The 25,314-nt window shown below is 45.0% G+C and overlaps 4 protein-coding genes across 10 annotated transcripts in view; 2 read left to right on the top strand and 2 right to left on the bottom strand.

The window, feature by feature from the left end:
• LOC118083333 (probable E3 ubiquitin-protein ligase HERC3) overlaps positions 1-2,373 on the bottom strand; it is a 48,081-nt gene extending 45,708 nt beyond the window's left edge. For all 3 annotated transcript variants that reach the window (XM_035111577.2, XM_035111578.2, XM_060278447.1), the window contains exon 1: positions 2,244-2,373. The gene's annotated coding sequence lies outside the window, so the exon portion shown is untranslated. The remainder of the gene's footprint in view (positions 1-2,243) is intronic.
• Positions 2,374-11,388: 9,015 nt separating this feature from the next.
• LOC118083329 (E3 ISG15--protein ligase HERC5) overlaps positions 11,389-25,314 on the bottom strand; it is a 35,594-nt gene continuing 21,668 nt past the window's right edge. For 2 of the 5 annotated variants that reach the window (XM_035111569.2, XM_035111570.2), the window contains exons 17-23: positions 19,744-19,887; positions 18,465-18,631; positions 17,568-17,634; positions 16,739-16,821; positions 15,080-15,263; positions 14,495-14,594; positions 11,389-12,464 (exon numbers count right to left, since the gene is read on the bottom strand). In XM_035111569.2, the coding sequence (XP_034967460.1) occupies positions 12,250-12,464; positions 14,495-14,594; positions 15,080-15,263; positions 16,739-16,821; positions 17,568-17,634; positions 18,465-18,631; positions 19,744-19,887 (960 nt within the window). In that variant the 3' untranslated portion in view covers positions 11,389-12,249. Of the gene's footprint in view, positions 12,465-14,366; positions 14,595-15,079; positions 15,264-16,738; positions 16,822-17,567; positions 17,635-18,464; positions 18,632-19,743; positions 19,888-25,314 lie in introns of those variants that run through there. The other 3 variants (XM_060278445.1, XM_060278443.1, XM_060278444.1) reach the window with 3 other exon arrangements.
• Positions 21,879-24,448, top strand: PYURF (PIGY upstream open reading frame). Its single transcript, XM_035111573.2, has 2 exons — positions 21,879-22,133; positions 24,285-24,448. The coding sequence occupies exons 1-2, from the start codon at positions 21,916-21,918 to the stop codon at positions 24,424-24,426; spliced, it is 360 nt and encodes a 119-aa protein (XP_034967464.1). The 5' UTR covers positions 21,879-21,915; the 3' UTR covers positions 24,427-24,448.
• PIGY (phosphatidylinositol glycan anchor biosynthesis class Y) lies at positions 24,470-24,754 on the top strand. Its single transcript, XM_035111574.2, has one exon. The coding sequence runs from the start codon at positions 24,470-24,472 to the stop codon at positions 24,683-24,685; it is 216 nt and encodes a 71-aa protein (XP_034967465.1). The 3' UTR covers positions 24,686-24,754.

Genomic DNA, 25,314 nt, shown 5'->3' with positions numbered 1-25,314 from the left:
AATCTCCCTGGGATGAATGCTCAATAAATGAGTTCTCTCAGGAAGCAACTCTTATCCCTGTCTCTCAGCTATTTCTAATAAACCCCTGTGTGCATCTGTCAACTGAAGCTGATATCCAAACAGTAATGCCACAAACATGTGGAGATTTGCCAAACTCTTAAAGATTTGGAGAGTTCCACTCTTCTGCCGATAGCCTGCTCAAATGCATCCCATAAACTAGCCTCTGCTAAAGAAAGAGGCATGGGAGGCGGGGGGGGGGGAAGAGATGAGGGGTCAGAGGATGCCTGTCTATGCACGGAGACGCCAGCAGGAGCACGTACAGCCAACACGCGCGGGCACGCGCAGCCACACACACACACACACAGACACACACACACCCCAGCTAGCTTTGCAAGCCCATGGAAGGGGCACGTGCGCACGCGGGCACGTGTCTCTCCCTACTTCTATTTCCGCCAGCCGGTCGCCGGGTGCATCTCCGCCGGCTGCAGCATCCCCCAAAGCCAGCCGACCCACCACGAAAAGCGAACAGAAAAAGCGCCGCCACCCTTGCTTCTCCCCCTTTGCATTGGAGACGTTCGGGATTGGGGTTTAAAGCAATCGCCATCGTGGCTTCTTCCCCATGCAACCCCAACAATACGCCGCGCCCACCACGTCTGAACATCCCCACCCCCGAAATGTCTCCTCTTTTTTTAAAAGGTTTGAGCCTGGGGGAGACGATTTGCAAAAGTGTTTTACTGTAGTATCTTTTGCATGCTCCCAAGAGGCACCGGAATGAGCTCATCCGGAGCTACTGGAAATTGGCTTGTGGGAGGGGACAAGCGAGCACACCTCCTCGGTCCCACTGCGCGGACGGTAACCGGGAAACAGAGGCGCGGGTCCACGACGGGGGATGGGGATCGCCGTCATCGGACGGTAACCGGGAAACAGAGGCGCGGGTCCACGACGGGGGATGGGGATCGCCGTCATCACCGCCACGCGCGCAAAGTCCCGGAAACTAGCCGCCACCCGGTCCAAATACCTGCCCATGGGTGACGTGGAAAGCCCCGATTCCTGCTCTCCGGGATTCTAGGATTTTTGCTTTCCAATGCACACAACTGCACATACGCCCGGTGTTTGCAATGACTTGCATCGCGGTGCAAGCGAGGGATGCAGTTACTGAAATAGAGGTTTGACTGTCATTCCCACCCACCCCTCGTTACAACACCGCACACGCAGAGGGAATGAACTCCTTCAGCAACCTTTCAAAATAAAATTATTTAAAGGCCAGCAAATAATTTAAGAAGCCATTTTTTAAAAAATAAAATAAAAAGTCCGAGGGCAATAGCTGCTTTCCAAAGAGCTCTTTCTACAGCCAACCTGCGGGCATAATCCAGCGGGAAGTTCTCCTGCGCAGCAGCAGCCGAGATGCAAGGAGACAGTATATGGCTTGCGCAGGATTTTCCGGGTTTCCCCCGACTATTATTGTTAGATCTCGTAGCTGCCTCCCATCCATCGGTGCCAGTGGCCGCATATAATAAAATGTCTTGCTGGAAAGGGGGAAGAAATAATCTTGCACAGATGCACATACGCAGCCAGCAATCTTTCTTCTCCCCATTGCATGGGAGGAACAATCGCAGGAAGGGGGATTATTGGGGGCCCTGTGTGACAAAACAGGGGGCTTATCCTCATTAGCCAGTCTTCAAAACAACCCAATCATAGGCACGCCTAACTCAGCAACAAGATGCGCCCGTGCCGTGCTTTATGGGCTTCTTAGAGCTATCTGGCCGGGTGTTGGACGAGGTGGGCCTTTGGCCTGATCCAGTGGAGGGGTGGGGTGGACTCTTCTTAATAGGACTGACCCCTCCAGGTTAAGTGTGCGTATTGGATCGCAGGCTCAAAGTCAGGCTCTGTCAGTCCAGAAAGAAGGCAGCGAAGCCATTATTAACAGGAATCGGTGGAGTTGGGTTTCCTAGGAGGCTGCTGTGGGTCTCTCTATTCGTCGCCTCCCAGCTGCAATCCTATCAACCCCGTTTATACCCAGGAGGCAAAAGATCCCATTGATCTAATGGGAGAGCCTGAAATGCACGACGCAGAGAGAGATCGGGAAGCTTGCAAAGCCTCCGATATCCAGCAGCAAGCTGAGGGAAAGGGAGCTACCCCCACCACCCACCCTTCTATATAAAAAAAGGAGGCGACAGCACAACACAGGATCGCACGAGCCGCAGCGCCCGCGGGACGCAAAGCAACGCCTTTGGAACGCTCACCGGCTCTTGGCTGCTGTTGCTGCGCCCCGGGAGTCCCAGGTGCGGAGACGGAGGAGGCACCTCTGTACTCTGCTTCCTGCTGCGCGCTACAATAACAACGAAGTTTGGCTTCCTTCCTCCAGCAGAGAGAGCCAAGCGCGAGCCCCGCCTTTGCGTGATTGACGTGTTAGCCGCACCCAATGGAAAGCCGTGGAGACTCTCCGGCTGAACCAATCGCTGCTTCCACCAGAGGCTGACACGGGGAAGGGGGGGCAGGTTGGGCCCAAAGTTCTAGTTTGGTAGGCGGGGGGGGGGGGGAGAGAGAGAGAGAGAGAGCGCCTGACAGTTAACCCTAGAAGCGCCGGAGGAAGATGTGTAGTCCATATTGTGTTGGTGCAGCATATATTTATTTCACAGAACCATAGAATTGTAGAGTTGGAGAGGACCCTGAGGATCATCTAGTCCAACTCCCTGCAATGCATGAATATGCAGCTGTATCATAATGGGGATCGAACCTGCAACCTTGGTGTTATCAGCACCATCCTCTAACCAACTGAGATATTTGTTTGCATTTATATCCCACTTTTTTGCTGTCAAGTTCTCCCTTCTTTTTAAGGGAAATTCCCTTATGCTGAATAGGCTTCCTCGCGAGAAAAGGGAAAACTTGACAGCTATGCTCAGTGAGCTTCTCAGCTAAGTAGGGGATTCGAACCCAGGTCTCCCAGGTCCTAGTCCGACACTCTTAACCACTACACCACACTGGTACCAAGCTAAACTAGGCAGCAGGAGGCTACTTAACAGTGTGCAAATTTTATATTTAGATGGAAAGATTTGGCAGGTCAGAGGGCAATTCTCTCAAGAGACCAATCATAACTATTCAGTGTACAGCGGCACTGCTACCCGGTAGGCACTCAGAAGACTCAGGGGCCTGTGGCACAAATTTGCATATGCTATTTTTAAAAAGGATTCTTACATTTATAGCACACTTTTCCTCCCAGAAGCTCAATGTGGCTGTCCCCACCCTCCCCGATTTTATCCTAACAATAACCCTGTGGGGTAGGTTAAGCTGAGAGTCTGTGATTGGCTCAAGTGAGCTTCAGGGCTGAGTGGGGTTTTGAACCTTGTTCTCCCAGGTCCTAGTCCGACACACTCAGCACTGCACTGCATATGTTGGTCCCAGAGCAAATTAAGAGGATAAGTGTGTGTAACAGCCCTGGAAGCAAAGTTAAAAATCATTTTTGGAACAAGGGCAGGTTATCCACCACCCAGCCCTCTTACAATACACCTGACAGACAGGCGACAGGGAACCTGATTGCATATAAGCTCCAAGGAGGTTGATAAATTGAAGTAGACAATGAACACCTTTATGTTCCTGCAAGATATTTTGCTATATAAGCCGTGCCACAAATAGAAACTTCTGATGAGAATTAATTTCCAGGTGAGTTTGAAATCCCAGTACAGTAACATTAAATCTACCCCCAGGCCACATTCCAGCTAAATATTTTGGCAAGGGATGCTTTAAAAACAACAACCTGTATTTTGAATTTACTGTGCTTGTAAGCTGAGTAAGAGAGATGCATCGATTAGAAGGAACAGTCTGTTCTTAAATGGCTCTTTCCTGCATTTTTGTATTGCATTAGCAACACTCAGAAATGATGCACTGGATATTTGGGTAGCAAACCTATGCTCACTTCTCTAGTAGTTACTTCTGAGTAGACATGTACAGTATAGGATTCCTCTGCTAATGATTTCTTGCAGGGCCCTTCAGTTACTGGGTATTCTGTACAGAAGCATGGATTAAAATTTTAGCTTTGCATTTTAAGGAAAACATAAAAGACCTGGAATGTTTAGGCTGACATCCTCCTAAGTACAGTGGAACCTCGGTTTATGAACACCTCGGTTTACGAGTTTTCGATTTACGAACGCCACGGACCCATCTGGAACGGATTAATTCACTTTTCATTAATTTCAATGGGAAAGTTCGCTTCAGTTTATGAATGCTTCAGTTTATGAACAGACTTCCGGAACCAATTACACCCATGCTTCGGGTTAAGTACGTTTCAGGTTGAGTATTCCGCGGACCCGTCTGGAACGGATTAATCCACTTTCCATTACTTTCAATGGGAAAGTTCGCTTCAGTTTATGAACGCTTCAGTTTATGAACAGACTTCCGGAACCAATTGTGTTCATAAACCAAGGTACCACTTACTAGGAAATAAAGCTCCATTGAACAAAGTGAGGCATACTTTTGAGTAAACATGCTAGAAAGCTGTAATCCTGTGATATGCTTACCATTTAACCCAGTGGAATTTAATTCTGAGGACAAAAGCTACAGGTTTGGTCTGCACAACACAAAATGATTGCAAATGCACTTATCGTTCTGATGTACAATAATGTGGCAGATGTGCAATGTCATTTTGAGCCCGAGGTTCAGCTTGACAACAACAAACAAATGAATCAGAGTAGAAGAGAGCCCTTTAGGCGCAGGGAAAGAGCTGGAGGCAAGCACTCTTGAGTTAATTGGAGGGGAATGCTAACATGAGCCAGGCATGACTCACTGGCTCAAGGAAGTGCATGAATACATGGCTGCACTTATTTTAAAATGTGCCTTAAATGTATGATACAAAGTCCATTTCTTAGGGAAAGGTCAGAGCTTTGCATGCAGAAATATCATTGGCATTTCCAGGTAGGGCTTGGAGAGACCCAACTCCAAGCTGAAGTGATAGCATAGTGTGAGACCCGGGCTGTAAAGGATTAGAAAAACATCTTTTTGTGCAAGCAAATCAGGATGCATAGTCAATAAACCTGGAGGAGCTTTTAGTTATTGCATCTGAGCCAGGATTAGCTAGAAATTACTGTGTTCTTTTGTGAAATTTTCTTATTTCTCGCTTTTATGGAACTTAAAGACAGCAATCCTGTACCCACATGTTCCTGGGACTAAGCCCCTATTGAACATACACAGGATTACACTATAAATCAACTTTTAATTGAACCTTGGAGTGTACTTTTGCTAAGCCACAGGCTCTGTGGCATTTGCGTGCCTAGCCATTTTGATTCTGTGCGACTTAACTTGTGACGATTTAGTAACTATTCACTTGCTCAGCTAATCCCATTGCTCCAGAGTGCCTCCTGCTTCCAAGTCAGGGAACTGAAGGAGCTGCTGAAAGTGCTGTAGGTACGATACAAAAGACTGTGTCCCCCTGCCTGCCTAACCTTTCCAGAAAGGTGGGACTTGAATGCCTCTTTGAAACAAGCTCACCCGAACAAAAAGCAAAAATAGGGCCAGTAATTTATCTGGGACGGGATCCAGAAAATAGGGTTTGTCTCTGGTAAATAGCAACAGCTGTAGAGTAGTTTGCACCCGAAACGCACAGAAGATTCCGTATGCATTGATTCTCCTACAGTGTAACATTTACCATTCATTTGTTTTGCACTACGCAGGATGTATTAGTGAAGGCAGAGAGTAAGCCTTTCCAAAAACCATTTAAGAAGAAAAGAGTAGCAGGCTTTTGCTTGCAAAGAGGCAGTTCTTACAGGAACAGGGATTATCAAGGGAAGGTTTTAATGGCCTATAAAGTCTCTCCCCCAACCCCACCCACCCACCAGCTTTATCTCCTATAGGCCAGTTGCATTGCAACAGACTAGGAGAAGGAAACGATCTTAACCTGTAAATAGACCTATAATCATTTAAGCTCTGATAGCAAAAAACTTCAAAGAGCCTCCTGGCACCTTGAAGACCAGCAGATTTATTATGGCATAAGCTTTTGGTGGACGATAAGAGTGTACCTTGCCAGATGTAGGAAACGTTATCCTCAGTTGCCACTTGCATGTGTGTGTGTGTGGCGGGGGATGCGAAAGGCAATTTGCTTAAAGCTAGATGCAGGCAAACGGAGCGTCGTGTCTGTTCGCAACAGAAGTAACGGGAGATTTAAGGGATTGCAAGACTGTCTCGGCAGTCATGCACCCTTGCCATCATCATATGTTTGGCTAGCGTGTGAAGGGTCTCTACTACTCTATGCACCTGGATCTCTTAGTCATATGGGGAAAGCTCGGCCAGTCAGGATGCCCCCTTGCGCAGGGTCCCGAGTGCCAGTCCCATTGAACAACTTTCATGAAGGAGATGTATACACCTACTGAGGCATGTATGGAGAGCCCTTTCACGTGGACACTGTTTGCAGAAGGTGGGCAGAAGTAGCTCATTCATTCATTCATTCATTCATTTGGAGGGGGGAGGATGTGTCTGAACACAAACACCGACAAGCATCCTGGTTTTGCTAAGTTGTCAGGGGCATGGCTCAACAGCAGCACATCCACTTTGAATGCAGACAGTCCCCAGTTCAATCCCTGGCAGGTAGAGCTGGGAGAGGCTCGTGGTTTAGGCAGGGCCTGGAACGCTACTGGTTCATGAGACAAGGGGATGATATTCCCTACAGCTCAGGGGCCAGCAAACCTTTTCAGCAGGGGGCCGGTCCACTGTCCCTCAGACCTTGTGGGGGGCTGGACTATTATTGGGGGGGGGGATGAATGAATTCCTATGCCCCACAAACAACCCAGAGATGCATTTTAAATAAAAGCACACATTCTACTCATGTAAAAACATGCTGATTCCCGGACCGTCTGCGGGCTGGATTTAGATGGCGATTGGGCCTGATCTGCCCCCCCGGGCCTTAGTTTGCCTACCCATGCATTAGAGGCTCTGAGACGCTTGCAAGGCTCCTTGTATGCTGATAAGGATCAAGACTGTGTCAATCCATGGACGTAGCCGGGAGGGCGGGGGCAGCTGCCCCCTACAAAATAAATAAAAATCAATCAAAAGAACTAACTGAGGCTCTGAACCCCCGACAAAAGCCCCCCCCCCAAAAAAATATCCTGGCTACGTCCATGTGTCAATCCCCCAAAACTATTGAAAATAAAACAAAACACCTGTTTTACAGGAATATGCCCTGGCAGAGTTTACCAATACAGAACAGAGAATTTTAGTGAGAAAAGGGAATAAGCTCCATTGAACTTCTGAGATGCTACACATATGCATAGGATTGCACAGTCAATCAGCTTTTAATGGAACCGTGGAGTGGGCAAGCTGGCATTAGCAAAAATGTGGCCAGTTGTGTCATAGCACAACTGGCTCTCCACCACTGAATACAGCTGACATCAGAGCAGCCATGATGGGTTAAAATAATGGAGAAGTCAGCTCTGTGGAAGCTGAAGGGATAGTCGGTATGAGACAGTAAGGGCAAGAAAAATGTTGCTTTGTGCAAAACAAATCCAAATACATGCTCAATAAACAGGTTTGTCTATAGAGGAGTCGGACACAACTAAACGACTAAACAACAACAATAGAGGAGCCTTTAGTATCTAAGCAAGAATTAGCTTGAAATTACTGTTTACTTTTATGCATTTTTTCCCTTATTTTCCCCACTTTCTTTTATTGATCTTCAAGCCAGATTGGCACTGCTCGAGTGCTTATAAGCATGCACAGGATAGCTTCCTTTCCATTTTGAATCAGACGAAGTGCGCTGAGGAAAGGGAAATGCTCATAACGTCCCCGACATAATGTGGACAGACTGTCATGAAAGATTAAACATTCCACCAGAGCACGTCAGAGATCCCCATGTTAACATTCGTGGAGCTACATCAGTCTCATCCTAGTTGCCAACAGCTACAGTCTGGCAGTACTTGAAACCATGTCTGATGATAAGATGCAGAAAGCATGCCCCCAAACCCTAAAACTAAAGAACATACAGTGGTATCTCGGGTTAAGAACTTAATTTGTTCTGGAGGTCCGTTCTTAACCTGAAACTGTTCTTAACCTGAGGTACCACTTTAGCTAATGGGGCCTCCCGCTGCCGCCCGATTTCTGTTCTCATCCTGAAGCAAAGTTCTTAACCCGAGGTACTATTTCTGGGTTAGCGGAGTCTGTAACCTGAAGTGTCTGTAACCTGACGCATCTGTAACCAGAGGTACCACTGTACTGTACTATAAAATGAATGCACATTAGGACTAAACCAACAATATTTCAAAACATGCATCAGAAGCAGCTAATTTGTCAAGGGGGTGACCCAGACCTTCAGATAACAAAGAAAAGTCGGAGACTCCGACTAAACATTAGCACCAGCTTTCTGACAGTAAGGCCTGTTTGACAGTGGAACGGACTCCCGTAGAAGGTGGTGGGGTTCAAACAGAGCTTAGATGGCCACCTGTCTGGGATTCTTTAGCCGCGATTCCTGCATTTCAAGGGGTTGGACTAGAGGACCCTTGGGAAGGTTTTCCAGAGGACAATGGAATGGAAGAGGAGCTGAACAAAGCATCTCCCACTAAGACTGAGTTCGGTGGTGCTCCTTCCTAAAGAACTGTGCACTCCTAACCATGTCTACTCAGAAGTCCTGTTGGATTCATTGGGGCTTGCTCCCAGCTAAATAGGGCTACAATTGTAGAGTGTCTCTATAAAGCTGTACCCCTACAGCCCAATACTAGTTATAGATACTTGGAAGTATCATCCACCAGGTTCAGTGGGGCTTGTTCCCAAATATAGGGCTGCAGACTTGTTGACAAGAGATACCTACATGGTATTAGAAACAGTACATTAGTCCCAGGTCCAGGTCATATAACCACATAAGATTTCAAATAGAGGGTGGAGACCACCTCTTTTGCTACCCCTAAATGTATCCTTTGTCATATAGGCTATGAGCGTTAAAATAAGATTTTGAAGTAGTGTTAATAGATTAAGGAATAATTAAATCAAGATTTGGATTTTAGATGATGGAGAATAAACTGCTAAAAATGTATTACTGTATTTTATTTTTCTGTTGGAAGCCGCACAGAGTGGCTGGGGAAACCCAGCCAGATGGGCGGGGTATAAATAATAATTTTTTATATTATTATTATTATTATAAAATTTAGAAAGGGAACAAGGGAAGTCATTTGAGGATGTGAATGAAAATAAGGTTTATAGAAGAAATATTTTTATGTATTTGTTTTTAGTTTAGTATTAGTTTGCTGTATTTTGTTCATTTATTGTTAGAAATGTTGTTTGTTGTTGTTTTCTTATAAAATGAATTATTTTAAAAAACTAAATGTATCCTTTGTAGACACACACGAAGTTACTCCTTCATTGTGCTGTTCCAGATGTTGTTAGACTACAAATCCAGTTTTCCCTGACTATTGGCCATGCTGGCTGGGACTGATGGGTGTCGGAGTCCATCACATCCCAGGCAATTTCTTTGGCGGCTCCCCATCTGCAGAATGCTCTCCCCAGAGGCATGCCTGATGCCATAATTACATCTCTTTAGGCGGCAGGTGAAAACATCCCTTTTTACCCCAGGCCTTTGGCTAGTAAATAATATATGTCCTGTTAAAGCTAGGTGGGGGAGCCCTATTATGATTATTTTATTATTCTGTTTATTGTTGTGCTATTATTATTTTTTATTATGCTCCATAAAATGTGTTTTTAATGTTGTACAGCACCTGGCAAACTTCTGATAAACGGTGGAGTTTACATTGAATAAATAAATAAAATAAAAATTAAAACACCTGGAGTGTCACAGGTTTCCAAGCTCTGCAGTATGCCTTTTCCCAACATACTAGTTTGTTTGCTGGAGAAATAACAGGTGGTGTAGAAATTATCTATTAAATGCCCTTCCCCTTCTGTTTTCTTAAAACCTGTGCTGCCCCATACCTGAACACAAGATGATACATGCTGGCCATGCTCAAGATGACATGGTGACTTCTCAATCAGGCGTTTTCCCCGGATTCCAACCAAGCCACCAGCCTCAGAGGCCAGTGTTTCATTCTGCCGCTTGCAAGCAAAGGAAGGCTATGCGAATGAGTTCATAAAGGCTTGCTTGACGTGTAGCTGCTGTTGCCGATTTAGTGACCTCATAGATCTCTGCCTTTGACTCAGCAACACAGGGCAGTGCCTGTCTACAGCCAGGGTAGCTGACCTGTTGCCCTCAAGGTACACCTGGAATTTAACTCTCAGTCCTCTACATCAGGGTTTCCCAAACTTGGGTCTCCAGCTGCTTTTGGGCTACAATTCCCATCATCTTTGACCACTAGTCCTGCTAGCTAGAGATGACAGCAGTGTCCAGAACTGGACACAACACTCCAGTCCTCACCAAGTACATATAAGAAGAGTTTGCTGAACCAGACCAATGGCCCACCTACTCCAACACCCTGCTCTCTCCGTGGCCAACCAGGTGCCTGAGGGAAACCAGCAAGCATAAGATGAGCCCAAGGGCCCTCTCCTCTCCTGCGTTTTCCAGCAACTGGGATCCGAAGCATTGCTGCCTCATAACAGTGGAAGTGAGAGCTGGACCATAAAGAAGGCTGATCGCCGAAGAATTGATGCTTTTGAATTATGGTGCTAGAGGAGACTCTTGAGAGTCCCATGGACTGCAAGAAGATCAAACCTCTCCATTCTGAAGGAAATCAGAACTGAGTGCTCACTGGAAGGACAGATCATGAAGCTGAGGCTCCAATACTTTGGCCATCTCATGAGAAGAGAAGACTGTGAACTTCCGTTGTGTATGGCTTTAGCTTTTGCTTCTGCGCTGACCACAGAGAGCAGACATGTTTTTCTCTCTTCTGAGATATGCTTAATAAACACTTGCAATTGCAACCTAGCAGTTCGAAAGCACGTCAAAGTGCAAGTAGATAAATAGGTACCGCTACAGCAGGAAGGTAAACGGCGTTTCCGTGCGCTGCTCTGGTTCGCCAGAAGCGGCTTTGTCATACTGGTCACATGACCTGGAAGCTGTATGCCGGCTCCTTCGGCCAATAACGCGAGATGAGCGCCGCAACCCCAGAGTCAGTCACGACTGGACCTAATGGTCAGGGGTCCCTTTACCTTCAATTATGTCAATTATGCAATTATGGAGACTCTTGAGAGTCCCACGGACTGCAATAAGATCAAACCTATCCATTCTGAAGGAAATCAGCCCTGAGTGCTCACTGGAAGGACAGATCCTGAAGCTGAGGCTCCAATACTTTGGCCATCTCATGAGAAGAGAAGACTCCCTGGAAAAGACCCTGATGCTGGGAAAGATGGAGGGCACAAGGAGAAGGGGACGACAAAGGATGAGATGGTTGGACAGTGTTATAATAATAATAATAATAATAATAATAATAATAATAATAATAATAATAATATATTTATACCCCGCCCATCTGGGTAGGTTTCCCCAGAACACTCTGGTATTCTTGAAGCCACCAACATGAGTCTGACTAAGCTGCGGGAGGCAGTTGAAGACAGGAGTGCCTGGCATGCTCCGGTCCATGGGGTCACGAAGAGTCGGACACAACTGAACGACTAAACAACACAACAACAGTGGAGGTAGAGCCAAGCCAATACATTCCGTTGCGTTCCAGTTAAAAGCAGACTTGGAGTGCATCTTCAACTTGCATGAAAATATAATTTATTTATAACTTTTTTCAAGGATCACAGGAACAGGAACATGGCCCCCTTCAGCTTTTATCCTCACAACAACCCTGTGAGGTAGGTCAGGCGAAAAAGAGCGACTGGCTCAAGGTCACCCAGCGAGCTAAGTGGAAATGTAACTTGGGTTCTGTCCATTTCCAATGCCTACCAATTTGTCTCCAAACCCAATTCAAATTGGCTGGTTCTGACTGACAAGCCCTTCTGTGGCTTAGGAGCCTAATGCTTCTTATGACCACCTCTCCCCATACTGGACCCCAGTCAACTTTTGATGTCCTTCTCTAGATGCTCCCTACAAAGAGAAGTTCAGAGGGTGACAACAAGGAAATAGGCCTTTGATGTGCTGACACCCCCCCCCAAAAAAAATAAATAAATTACGGAATGATCTCCCTAGTCCCAGTACCTTTTCAGCACAGACTTCCATTGGCTGTGGGAAGCGAATCATAAACTTAATAAAAACTAAACTGTGCACTCTGCTGTATTGTTTCAGTGACCTTTATCTCTTGTATGGAAGGAGCTGCTTGAGCAAATTGTGGGAAACGACAGCAGTTTCGAAGTGGGGTGCAGGGGACAGCGAAATTACATCCAGGCTTTTTAAGAGAGGCCAAATTTTTCATAGTTCTCTAGAGCGACGAGGAGCATATTCTGGAGAACATCCTTGTTACTGTATCTAGGAAGATGCAAGACTCGGGAGCAAGTGCAGGCCTCGGGGTACCACTGGTCTGCATCTTCTCTTCTCAGATCCGCAATAGTGACTGTGAATCGTCCCATTCCTTGAGCAGGGATGCAGTCGGTCCCTGTGAGAAAAGCTGGAAGAGATGGTAAAAATTAAACAATGCATAGCCAGAATGTATCTTAGCAAATAATGATGACCCAGCCCTGTGGAGGAAGGGCTGCTTTGCACTTTAGCTGGCAGGTGAGAATCCAGGATGTCCATTAGGGCTGGGCGATATACAGTGGTAGGTCGTCTAGCGTCCAGGATCCGTTCCGGAACCCCGGACACTCAACGAAAGAGACGCTCAACAGAGCATGCGCGAAGCGGCAAACCTGGAAGTAACCCGTTCCGGTACTTCCGGGTTTGCTGTGGACATCCGCTGAAATGGACGATCGGGGGGCGGGATGTTCGCAGAGGTAGGACTGTATCAATATATCATCCAAAACCATTTATTTGAAATCCATTATCATGATATTGGTTTCATAATTTTTGACCTGACAATATATTACAAATCATGGTGTGCGTTAGGGCCAGGGTGGATAAACATCAATGGTTTTTTGTTTTTTTAAAAATGGATTTTTAAAATTTAAATCAGATTTTTAAAATAAAATGCTTTTGGAGGAAAAATCTTTCTAAAGATAGTTTTCTATTTAAGTTACATTATAGTCCAAAGACTATTCATCAGAACATAAGGATTTGTTTTTAAGTTTTTCATGTGTGCCAAAACTCAGTCTGAGGGTTAAAAAAAAAATTTTGTTTAACTACATCAGTTAACAAACATGGATACTTATGCTATAATGTTATTGTTTTAGTGAAATAAATTGTTTAAATTGTTACTAATGATTATTTTTCTCCTTCCAATATAGTACAACAGAAAAGTTGTCCAAATATAAACAGTTAACTTATTAAACCTCACAATAATTTCATAATTATCTGTCTATGTATTTCTAATTGGATAACCAAATCAGTAATTTGTGATATAACTGTAAAAACTACTCTGAAAATTTATTATTCCAAAAATGAAACCTTCAGCTGGTTGTAAATATTAAGATTACACCAGCAAGAATGAGTCTTTCTGCAAAAATAAAATAAAATGATTTAAATCAAGTCTTACTGACTAGTGATTTAAATTGATTTGATTTAAATCAAATCCACCCTGGCCAAGGCTGAGTGATGTCTGGCTTTCAAGTCTATGCAGACTAAAAATAGCCCAATATTGGGGAAAACCTATAGAACTCCTCGTTGAAATCTGGGTAAGTAACCTTTGGAATGTGTCTCTATTGGAACACCTTACTCGCCATAGAAGGGTAATTAAAGGCACTTTTGATGAGACTTTGCTTCCATTCTTTTCCTTTATAATTTTAAATGAGACAGAAGAGACTTTTATTCCACCCACAACACAAGAATATCTGTGGAGAGGATATGTGAATTGACAAGGCCTAAATAAACAAATTCCTTGTGTGCTGTGTATGAAACTTAGTAAGAATGTTCCACTGGACTAGTTACTGTATTTATATGTGATTCTTGTATATACATGAAAACCAATAAAAATTATTTGGATTTTTTTAAAAAACAACAACAACAACAAAGTGTATACAGACAACCCCCCCCCCCCATTTAGGCATGTTCAATATGTGCGCGGCTGCACACACATGCATTGCGCTGAACCCCAAAAGTCACACAAAAAAGGGGTGAAGTGAGGGCAGACCCAGGCATTTGCAGGCTTTTTCAATGGTTTTTCAAATATACGTGATTTCACGGACACACGCTGTGACTCAGAATGTAACCTCCACGTAAATGACGAGTTGTCTGTATTCGATTCTGGCCAAACTAAGCTTCCTAGTGAAAAATATACAACAGGAGACTTAATTTGGACAGAATCGAGTACATACTTCCAGACTTAATGCTAAATACATTATTACATCTGGCAAATGAGCCACCACAGCCGCTAAAGGGCTGCGAAAAATGTGTCCCGGGCTTTTTTTTTAGACCCATGTACTATCTGAAACCAAATCTGGTGCATTGGTTGCCAGATGTGAAATATATTGACATTATTTTCAGTTCTCCTACTCTACTATCAAACAAATGATTCATTTTGACTTTTAAAAAGAAATACATTATTACAGAGGAAATTCTTCTTCTTTTCTTCAGGAAGAGCATGAAACACAGCCCAAAAATCCTCAATGGTTTCATCCGACCTTTCATAACCGTGGTACTTCGCGTTCTGTCATAAGAAATAAAAATAGCCCTGCTCTGTTAATCCTTCAATATCTCTTTATATAAATCAACATTCGTTGCCCAACATAATTCTGCGAGATATTTCTGTCCCCCTTATGACTTTGTGCAGGGAATCCGAGGGCTGCTCCATACATTCCCTTTATTTTGCCTTTTAAAATATTTAGTTATTTTATATATTTCTTCATATTTCACCCAAAATCTCTTAAGCTGTTTCTAAATCCCAGCCAAAAGGATTCGATATAAAAAATACAATACAATACATTCACAACTGGACAATACTACTACTACTACTACTACTAAGAATAACAAATTCCACAATTTTAGTAAAATAATACCTCTAAACAATGTACATAAGTAAAATTATGAAGAACCGCAAAAACAAATCTTAACAGAGACAGGGTATCCCCACCCATTTCCCAAAGCATATTTGATCCAGTAGTCAATTGAACTTTGGGTAAATTTATGTTTTACCTTTTCTAGCTGTTCCCAGTCGTATTTTGTATGACCAAGCAGAACAACACGGAGCTCAGCAGGAAGAAACATTTTCCAAATTTCACTTGGGCAGCCTATTTTAAATCCACACATGAAGTCCCCAAACTGCTTTTCTACTGAAGTACCGAACATGTAGTTCACGTAAGCATCGACATATTCTTTCCTGGAAATATATTAATGCGGTTCATTTATTTACTGTATTTATAGGCTACTTTTCTGGGTAGGACCCAAAGTGGTCTATACACACAGATGTAAAAGTATCGAAATAAACTCTCACCTGTTCATGAAACAGATAAGCAGTGCAACTTGAGTTCTTACGGTACTTTTGAAAAGAGTATTTTTAGTGAGTCTGCAGAAAGCAAGATGTGCCCATCTGCTTGGCCACACAATTACTATCTGGTGAGATCAGCTCCCGGCTCAAACTTAAGCATGTCTACTCAGAACTAAGTCCCGCTGAATTCAATGGAGCCAACTTCAGATAAGATGGCACAGGACAGCAGCCTAAGAGACTGAGCTGGGAATTGGAAAGTCCCTGGTTTGAATTGTGCTGTTAAATTACTGGGTGTCCTTGGGAAAACCACTCTCTCACCTTCCCCTAAATCAGGGGTGATAATACTGACCGAGTTTAGAGGGTTGCCGCCAAGATTACAGAAGGCGATTTATGTGAGTTGGAGTAGGCATCAGAAAAAAGTATAAAACTGCTAAATATTATTATTGCCAGAACCACGTCACCTGTTTGTTGGAATGTCAGATGACAACATTCCAAGTCTCCATGCCCCCTTCCCCTAAAAACGTGCATGAAATTTGAAAGTCTTGAAAAGTTTCCATCTAAGATTTGCTCATGGCTTCCTCAGCCTCTTCTCCTCTAGCAGTGTCATCCTGGAGCCAGTGAAACCACGGACAATTTGAAGCAGTGGGGTTACGATAAGCATGCATGAGTATCACCCATATAGTCTTTATGCTCCAACACCCACAATTATTATGCTTTTCCATATGTATGTCCCTAGGACCTTGACCTATGCTTTCCCCCCCTCTGGCAAAGGTACCAGGTACCATCTCTGGAGCTTTTCAAGTTCAAAGGGGCCACAGAGGACAGCACAAATTCATGACAGCATTACCTAGCATCTTTAGCAGAAAGGTGATTTAAACCCCAGGACTAAACATGGTTGCTTTCCCCTTCTCCCAACCAAAGGTCCGAGTTAGCCACTGACTTTGCTGAGACAAAGCTTTGACCCCCTGAAAGGTATCCAAGAGCATTTATGTTGTTGTATTGCAATATGGCATCAACCAATGTCTGGTTTCCAGTTACAGGGGAACATTGGTGGAAAGGAAGGAAGGGTGCTTAACTAGTCCTGAGCTCGCCAATTCTCCCCTGCAAATCGCCCTACACAGCTGGCAGCCAGTCTCACTAGTGATTTTGGAGGGGTGGAAGGAAACCTTCCAGCAGGAGCATTTTCAGGGGGGGGAATCAATGAAGAAGGGAAGGGTTGAGAAACACCCTTCCAGATAACCCTCCATCGGCATTATAAGAGAAATGTACAGGATTGAAAACCCAGAGCTTTCATTGCAACATATAGTTTTGTCCAAATATAACTGATTAAAAATAGGGTGGGGTGGAGAGGACTTAACAAATCTTGCCTGTTGCACTTGGTAACCGGAATGTTAGCACCGTTTTCTTTCAATTCAACGTCAACGATGGATCCATCATGTTCTTCCGTTATCTAAATAGGGAAACAACAAACAAACAAAAAGATATTACGATGTGTTGTTAAGCCATTCCGTTCTTTTATTTTGAAAGCTGGATGCTGTGTAAAGGCATGTAAGCAGTTTGTAGGACTGTCTTCTCCTGCATTGGGTTGCCTGGGAATGAAGGTCATCTTCTGAGAGGCGGCAACCGAAAGGAGGGCTTTGTTTGTGGTGGCACCCTCGAATTCCATGCCCAAGCATCTCAGGACCATTGTTATTGTCTTTTAGGCAGATGATGTGGCAACCTGCAACCCTTGGGCTAATCTCGTAATGGGAAAGGGGGTGACAGAGATAGAAAAGGGGGTAGGAGAAACAGAGAAAAGGGGGCAGCCATTCCACTTTTGGCTCAAGTGCAGCCCCCAATAGATTATGACACTCAATAGCAAAACGTTCTTCCACCCCACAAACTCCCAAGCCAGGTCTAGTGATCTGAGCATTTAATTGACACCCCCAACCTTTATCCTGCAAAGTTGGGTTTCACAAAAAGTGTTCTACCATTCTGTTTTAGTACCGTTAAGATTACAGGTGCTTTTACTGTTATGATTTGTAATGTTTATTGCACGGTTTGTATGTTTCAAAGTGGGAAAGTAGGGTCGATTTTTTGTTGTTAATGGATGAAAAAACTACCCGTTCAGCCACAAAAAAAAGGAAATGTGCTCGCCCGCGTGTGCATAGAAGAAACACAGGGAGGGACTGTTAGAAGATTATCAACATCTCTTACTGTGAAATCCAACATCATGTTTTCAATGACATCTTCATAATCTTCATCCAAGACTGCCTGAAGATTACTAACGGATAAAGGAGAAAAGGGGAAATACAATGGTTCCAATCCTAAATGTATTTGTTGACATATACTCCGACTGATTTGAAGGGACCCAGGTGGCGCTGTGGGTTAAACCACAGAGTCTAGGGCTTGCTGATCAGAAGGTGGGTGGTTCGAATCCCTGCAATGGGGTGAGCTCCTGTTGCTTGGTCCCAGCTCCTGCCCACCTAGCAGTTTGAAAGCACATCAAAGTGCAAGTAGATAAATAGGGACTGCTCCGGCGGGAAGGTAAACAGCGTTTCCGTGCGCTGCTCTGGTTCGCCAGAAGCAGCTTTGTCATGCTGGCCACATGACCCGGAAGCTGTCTGCAGACAAACGCCGGCTCCCTCGGCCTATAGAGCGAGATGAGCGCCGCAACCCCAGAGTCGGACACGACTGGACCTGATGGTCAGGGGCACCTTTACCTTTACTCTGACTGATTTGAAGGGAATTTTTAGCACAATCCTAGCCATGCCTCCTCAAACGTCCTACTGAATTTACCCTCCCACCAATGGGGTTCAGATTGCAGCCCTCCAAATAAGTGAGTTTGAAACTGCAGTTGTAGTCTATGCCCCATTATGCAAAAGGATTTTAACATATAAGGTCTACCTAACCCAAGAGTGATTAACCCGTGTCCCTCCTGATGCTAATGGTCAATCCTGGCCATTGGTCATGCTGGCTGGGCTGGAGTCCAACCACCTCTGAAGGAACACAGGTTAGTCACCCCTGGGGTAAACCCTGCAATTCTGATACCGAAGCAAGGAAGGGTACTTCTTCACAATGCTATTTCACATGGACATGCAGAATATTCCATACCTTCCTACTACAGGAGAGAGCTCTTTCAAATCTTCCAGGGTTGGCTGAATGTTTGCCATCTTCTTGAATAGAGCAAGAGGGAAAGGGAAAGCAGCTATCTTCATGTTATAGAGAGCTTTCCCAAACAGCTTCCCGATTAGGAAATATATGTCTTCCTGCGCTGGTACCTAATTTGAAAAAAATAAATATACATGTATTGGAAGTTCAGATTAGGTTAGGGATGGGGAACCTATACCCCCCAAGATGCTGTGGGGGCTCCAAATCCCCAACAGCCTCATCTAACGTGGCCAATGGTTGAGGATGATGAGACTTGACTTGCAGCCCTGGAAATAGATGCCACTGAGAAGTAGCTATGGAAGCAGCTGGGCTCATAATATCATGCCCAGTTTGGATTTGCGTGCAACACTGGTACTCTGCATAGGTGCCAAGTCTCCCGTATTCCCCAGGAAACCCCTGTTTTTCCAGCCATTTCCCGCTGGCAGCCCAGATTTAAAACACCCCCGTAAATCCCCCGGATTCTTACCGGCCCGGGGAGGCTACTTTTGCGCATGTCTGGAGTCTCTGGACATGCGCAGAAGCGATTTCTGGTGCTGCAGCCATTTTGGGAATGGGCAAAGCATGCATAGAAGCGACTTCTGGTGCTGCTCTGCCCAGTTCCAAAATGGCCGCAGCACGACCTCCGGCGCTGCAGCCATTTTGGAAATGGGCAGAGCATGTGTAGAAGCAACTCCTGTGCTGCTCTGCCCAGTTCCAAAATGGCTGCAGCGCGACTTCCGGTGCGGCGTGGCTGCCGATCCCGGACTTTTAAATCTGGGAGTTGGCACCTATGGTGCTCTGAAATCTAGATTCTGTGCGGACACAATCCCTTCGCATATGCCCTCATTTGACAACGACATGTGGTAATACAGGTTAGGTGATGAACTGCAGTTCAGAAAATTAAAGTAGACTTAGGAAGCCAATTATAAGAGAAGCATTATTCTTTCCACCATGTGATGGCTTGAAAAGTGGTAGCAAATTCAGGAGGGATACATCTCTCTTAACTAAATGAAAGCTCCGCTGACAGGGGCAGTATATCTCTAAGTACCAGATGTAGGAACAAATAACAAGGAATGGCTATTGCCTTCAAGCCCTACTCGTGAGGCCCCAGAGGCATCTCAATAACCGTTGTTAGAAACACAGTTCTGGAACGGATGGGCCTTGAGATCTGATCCTGCGGAAAAATTCTACGACGGGGACGCAACATAAATTAAGCACATTACGGAAATGCAAGCATACATACCTGGTGGGAGAACCAAATCAGATGTGACTCTTCAAAGTGCCTGAATATCTGTTTTTCTGGAGCACAAAGTTCCCTACCGATGACGGTGAAGAACTCCTGGCATGGCCCACCATCGTCAATCCCTGGTTCACCTACAAAACGCACCTGGGGGGGGGGGAGCAGGCAAATTATTTATATGCAATTTGTAGGAGCAGTTCTCTTACAAAGTCTGAGTGTGGGCAATGTTTCTTTGTTGAATTCAAGTAGCACTAACAGCTTTATGTGGTCCATCACAATTAGTTCCTCTTTTATTTATTGTAAGGTTACCAGGTTATAAGGTTATTGTGAGGGACCCAGGTGGCGCTGTGGGTTAAACCACTGAGCCTAGGGTTTGCTGATCAGAAGGTCGGCGGTTCGAATCCCTGTGATGGCGTGAGCTCCCATTGCTCGGTCCCAACTCCTGCCAACCTAGCAGTTCAAAAGCACGTCAAAATCCAAGTAGATAAATAGGAACCGCTACAGCGGGAAGGTAAACGGCGTTTCCGTGTGCTGCTCTGGTTTGCCAGAAGTGGCTTTGTCATGCTGGCCACATGACCTGGAAGCTGTACACCGGCTCCCTCAGCCAATAATGCGAGATGAGCGTGCAACCCCAGAGTCGGTCACGACTGGACCTAATGGTCAGGGGTCCCTTTACCTTTACTAAGGTTACCAGACGTCCCCGTTTCCAGGATTTACAAATCAGTACCCATACAAAATCAATTGAAGTTTAAAAGTGTCCCCGGATTCATTGAAAAAAAATCTGGTAACCTTAATATCATCACACACACACCTCTCAAGGCAATGTACAAGATGCAATAAACCAGTAAAATAAAAAAAGAAATCCACTATAAACTGCATTTTAAAAAATACAAAGTAGACACCCATTGCAGAAGCCCATTCATCCAGCTTGAAAGCAGACCAGGGCAAAAATTATTCAATTGCTTCTTCCAACTCTACAATTCTATGATTCTGGGAAGTGCAGAAAATTGGGCACCTGTTGTATCTCAACCGGAATGCCATTTCACAGAACAGAGCAGAAACCCTGAAGCCTGAGCTACTGAAAGCATTAGAATTGCAAGTGAAACTCCCCCACAGTCTGCAGTGACCTACTGGGTATGCAAAGGATAAGGGTTGCATAAATAATCTGGTCCTGACCTGAGTTTGGGTGAACATCCTTGAACTTCACCTGGCAGCCGGAACAAATCCTGTGAGCAAGGTGTTCTATGTTGCCAGTCGTTTGCCTGTACTGTACAGGCATCGTAGTTGCCATGTTCTGCAGCAGCTGTGGGAATTGGGATCCAACCACATCTGGAGGGACACTACTTCCCCATCCATGGATTAAATCAATTTTGCATAAATTGTGCTATCTGATCGTACAAAGGTTTACTCAGAATAAGCCTCAGTCATATCAGAAGGACTTGCTCCCATGTAAAGCTGCAATCCTTGGCTCTAGCTACTCACGTTTGGATGGTCCCAGCCTCTGAATCGACCATGCAACCCAATTCTAGGTTTGTTTACCCAGAAATAATAAGTCCCCCTCTCTTCATTCATTTTGAAGTATGGTTGCAATGCCCTGCGCATCTGGGAGAAAGTCCCATTCAAATCAGTTGGAGCTAACTTTGGAAGAAACATGCCTAGGATCTGCCACGTTTATGCACAGGATTGCAGCGGCGTAGCCCCAGTCGAATACACGCACGTTTACTCAGAAGTTCCAGGAGGTTCCAAGAGGCTTCCTGAAAAGCAAGCCCGCATTGGGATTTGCAGCCACGATCCCCTGCGTGCATCATACTCCAAGTCAACGATGCTTTCTTGCAAGTAAACGCACAAATGCAGCAGCCACGATCCCCTGCGCGCATCTTACTCCCAGTCAACGAAGCTTTCTTGCAAGTAAATGTACAAATGCCTACCGCTTTACTCTGAAGCGCGTCCTCTACAAATGTTTCAACAGTTTACTACCGTGCCGAGTATGCAGTCCTTAAGCACCACCTAGCAGTTGAATGATCGACTACGAGGAACCTACTACGCAGACTCCCTCTCTCCTCCTATGTGACAACAACAGCAGCGATCGCCTGACCCAGGAAACGATCTTCCCCAAGCCAGATTCCCTTCCTGGCTGACCTCGGCGCTGCAGAGACAGAAGCGCAGCTGCAGATCATGCAAGCCCTGCCCGGGCTCCGGCTTCTGACTCTCCTTCCGCGCTGGGGGAAGGCGGCGCGGGCGGCACCGGCGAGAGCAGCAGCCCGGCGCGCGTGGTGTTCCGCGGCAGAGAGCGAGGGGAAGGCGGGCGGCGGCGCCCAAGGACAGCAGCGCCCGCCCTTCGACCCTGGCCTGCTGGAGATCCTCGCGTGCCCCTTGTCCAAGAAGCCGCTCAGGTTAGCCGCCTATCCTTTGCATTTATTTCCACACCTCTTTTTCTGCAAAGGCCTTTGTAATTTTGTTTGCTTCCAGACGTTCTTGCAACCCGGGCCCCACGCTCAAATGTAAACGCGTGTCGCCTACAGCTGCCCTTCTCCGCTTGCGTCCTTACCTTTCCGAATGTTCCTTCCACCTTGCCCTCGCCTCCTTTTTATTACTTTCTTATTTATTAGATTTAATTTAATAGGCCGCCCTTCATCACAAGATCTCGGGGCGGTTTCTGCAAGACTATTTCTTGGTATACATTTCTCGCGCGCCTTTGGCTTAAATGTTAGCGCGCGCACACACACACACACTGCAACACGCAGTTAAGATATTGCACTTTAGAAAGGTCGTAGCGTGTCACAGACGCCATCTTGCTGCAAGTCCTTACAACAGCCCTGCAGGGTAGGCCAGTACAGTATTATTATCTGCATATTGCAGGTGGAGGGACCCAGGTGGCGCTGTGGTTAAACCACTGAGCCTAGGGCTTGCTGATCAGAAGGTTGGCGGTTCGAATCCCTGTGACGGGGTGAGCTCCCGTTGCTTGGCCCCAGCTCCTGCCAACCTAGCAGTCCGAAAGCACGTCAAAATGCAAGAAGATAAATAGGAACCGCTACAGCGGGAAGGTAAACGGCGTTTCCATGTGCTGCTCTGGTTTGCCAGAAGCGGCTTTGTCATGCTGGCCACATGACCTGGAAGCTGTACGCCGGCTCCCTCGGCCAATAATGCGAGATGAGCGCGCAACCCCAGAGTCGGTCACGACTGGACCTAATGTTCAGTGGTCCCTTTACCTTTATTGCAGGTGGAGAACTGAGGCCAAGAGATAATAGTTTTTCCAAGGTCAGCAGCTTCTCTGGAATTCCTTTAGGACAAGATCAGTAATGGAAGAGTAAGGTTTCCTGAGACAGGGGTCCCCAAACTAAGGCCCGGGGGCCGGATGTGGCCCAATCGCCTTCTAAATCCGGCCCGCGGACGGTCTGGGAATCAGCATGTTTTTACATGAGTAGAATGTGTCCTTCTATTTAAAATGAATCTCTGGGTTATTTGTGGGGCCTGCCTGGTGTTTAGAATGTGTCCTTTTATTTTAAATGCATCTCTGGGTTATTTGTGGGGCATAGGAATTTGTTCATATTTTTTTCCAAAATATAGTCCGGCCCCCCACAAGGTCTGAGGGACAGTGGACCGGCCCCCTGCTGAAAAAGTTTGCTGACCCCTGTCCTGAGAGGTAACTTAGTTCTCTGTAGTGTTGACATGTTGCAAAGGTGACATGCCTGTTCCATGGCAACAGGGAGGCCCAACTGATCTGATCCTTCTGAAAGGGCAGCGTCTGAATACACTACAGAAATCTCAGCATCATACAGTGGTGTTCTTCAGCAAACCTTCCCCCACCCCCATATTTTTTTTGGGGGGGGGGAGCTTTCGGCAAATACACCAATGCAGCAAATGTTCTTATAAGGTGTGAAATTGTAAGCCACTGGCATACCAAACATGATGACCATGACATATCGGAATAATAAGTTGCCCGTTATGCGTTCTTTCTATTAGCATTTGTCATTATTATCTGTTTTTAGGCACCAGGCAAAAATGTTTTTGTTCACCCAGGCTTTGGGACCTTAATTTTCTGGTTATATTTTAGTGGGATGCGGTTGAGTTGGATCATTCTCACATCCATATATATATATATATGTCTATCTAGAGAGATAGATCCATATAGATATATAATTGGTGAGTATTTTGGGTTGTTTTTACTCTTTAATATTATTATATACATGAATTTAAGTTATGTTTCCTTTATATATGATTTGGATTTAACATTATTTTATAATTTATCTTATTATTTGATTTGTTATATTTTGTTGTTTAAGATGTCTTTTTATGTTTGAGCTTTTGTTATGTTGAAAGTTGTGTGTCTGTGTGTGTGAAGTTGTGTTGGTTATGTTTGTGGGTTTTTTTTCATTTTTTGTGTATGTTTTAAGAAATAAATAAAGTTTTTTTTAAAAAAAGGTTGTTTTTACTCTTGTTTTAATTTTTGTTTTTGTTTTGAGTTTCTGTAAATAATAATAATATACCTTACACCAATGGAAGCAGTAAGTCTAACCTATGCAGTATTTGCTTATATTTACTAGGTATGAAGAATCCACCAATGAACTAATTAACGAAGAGCTGGGTATTGCCTACCCCATCACGGATGGCATTCCTAATATGATACCCCAGGCTGCAAGGATGATTGGCAAAGAGAAGCGGGAAGAGGAGCCCAAGCAGACCTAGACGATTATCTTTGGATGTAAAGGCAAGCGCAGGCGGAGGAAGAATGTTCCTGTCGCTCCCTACAATGACTGTGCTCGTCCCACTCTTGTCTTTAGCGGGTCTGTTTTACTCGGCCAGCGTGGACGAAAACTTTCCCCAGGGCTGCACTAGCACAACCAGCTTGTGTTTCTACAGCCTGCTGCTTCCGGTTACGATCCCGGTTTATGTGTTCTTCCACCTTTGGACCTGGATGGGCCTTAAACTCTTTCGCCACAACTAGGTTAGGCTCGGAAACGTGTCTGGCCTCTTAGGGAGCGGGTGTCAAATAAAGAATGTAGTTTTGGCTTTCTTCTAATGTTTTGTCCCAATTCAGGAAAAATGTACATGTGCTGCTAATGCAAGTAGTGGTATAAAACATGCAACACATGGGGTGACATACAATAATCTCTAAATTAATTATACATTATTCATCATACATTATTTATCAAAACTTCTGAGAAAAATACAAAGCTTTATGCGAAAGCCACGGAGACTTACAAACGACCAAATCTGAAAGGAACTGTTGATCCCTGATTCCAATGAGTTTTTCAAATATTTGACTCAGTCTAAATGTCCAATTCTGATATGTTTTATAATATTTAACTCAGTCTTTTGATTTCCTTTAGATCAGTTCATGAGGATACCAACAGAAGATTTGGTCGTTTGTAAGTCTCTGTGGCTTTCGCATAATGTTTTGTCCCAAGGCTCTGAAAGGCTCAGCTAGGAGCAGTGCGCTGAGCTTGCTTAGTTAAGGTTTACATGCCTGATAGAACACAGATAGAACACAGTGATGAAGCAGCTAAGAGAGTGATGCAGGCAAGCCCTGTGTCAACAGCTTCTCGTGCATCCCTCACTTCCTTTCTGATGTGC

This window comes from Zootoca vivipara, chromosome 9 (genome assembly GCF_963506605.1).
Source record: "Zootoca vivipara chromosome 9, rZooViv1.1, whole genome shotgun sequence".
Taxonomy (NCBI): domain Eukaryota; kingdom Metazoa; phylum Chordata; class Lepidosauria; order Squamata; family Lacertidae; genus Zootoca; species Zootoca vivipara.
This window is presented reverse-complemented; position numbering and strand designations above follow the sequence as displayed.

What these genes read in the sequence shown, in the direction of transcription:
- PYURF (XM_035111573.2), top strand. Translation starts at nt 21,916, where the DNA reads ATGCAAGCCCTGCCCGGGCTCCGGCTTCTGACTCTCCTTCCGCGCTGG. An exon ending in TTGTCCAAGAAGCCGCTCAG is followed by an intron (nt 22,134 to 24,284) that starts GTTAGCCGCCTA and finishes TATATTTACTAG; the next exon opens with GTATGAAGAATCCACCAATG.
- PIGY (XM_035111574.2), top strand. Translation starts at nt 24,470, where the DNA reads ATGTTCCTGTCGCTCCCTACAATGACTGTGCTCGTCCCACTCTTGTCT.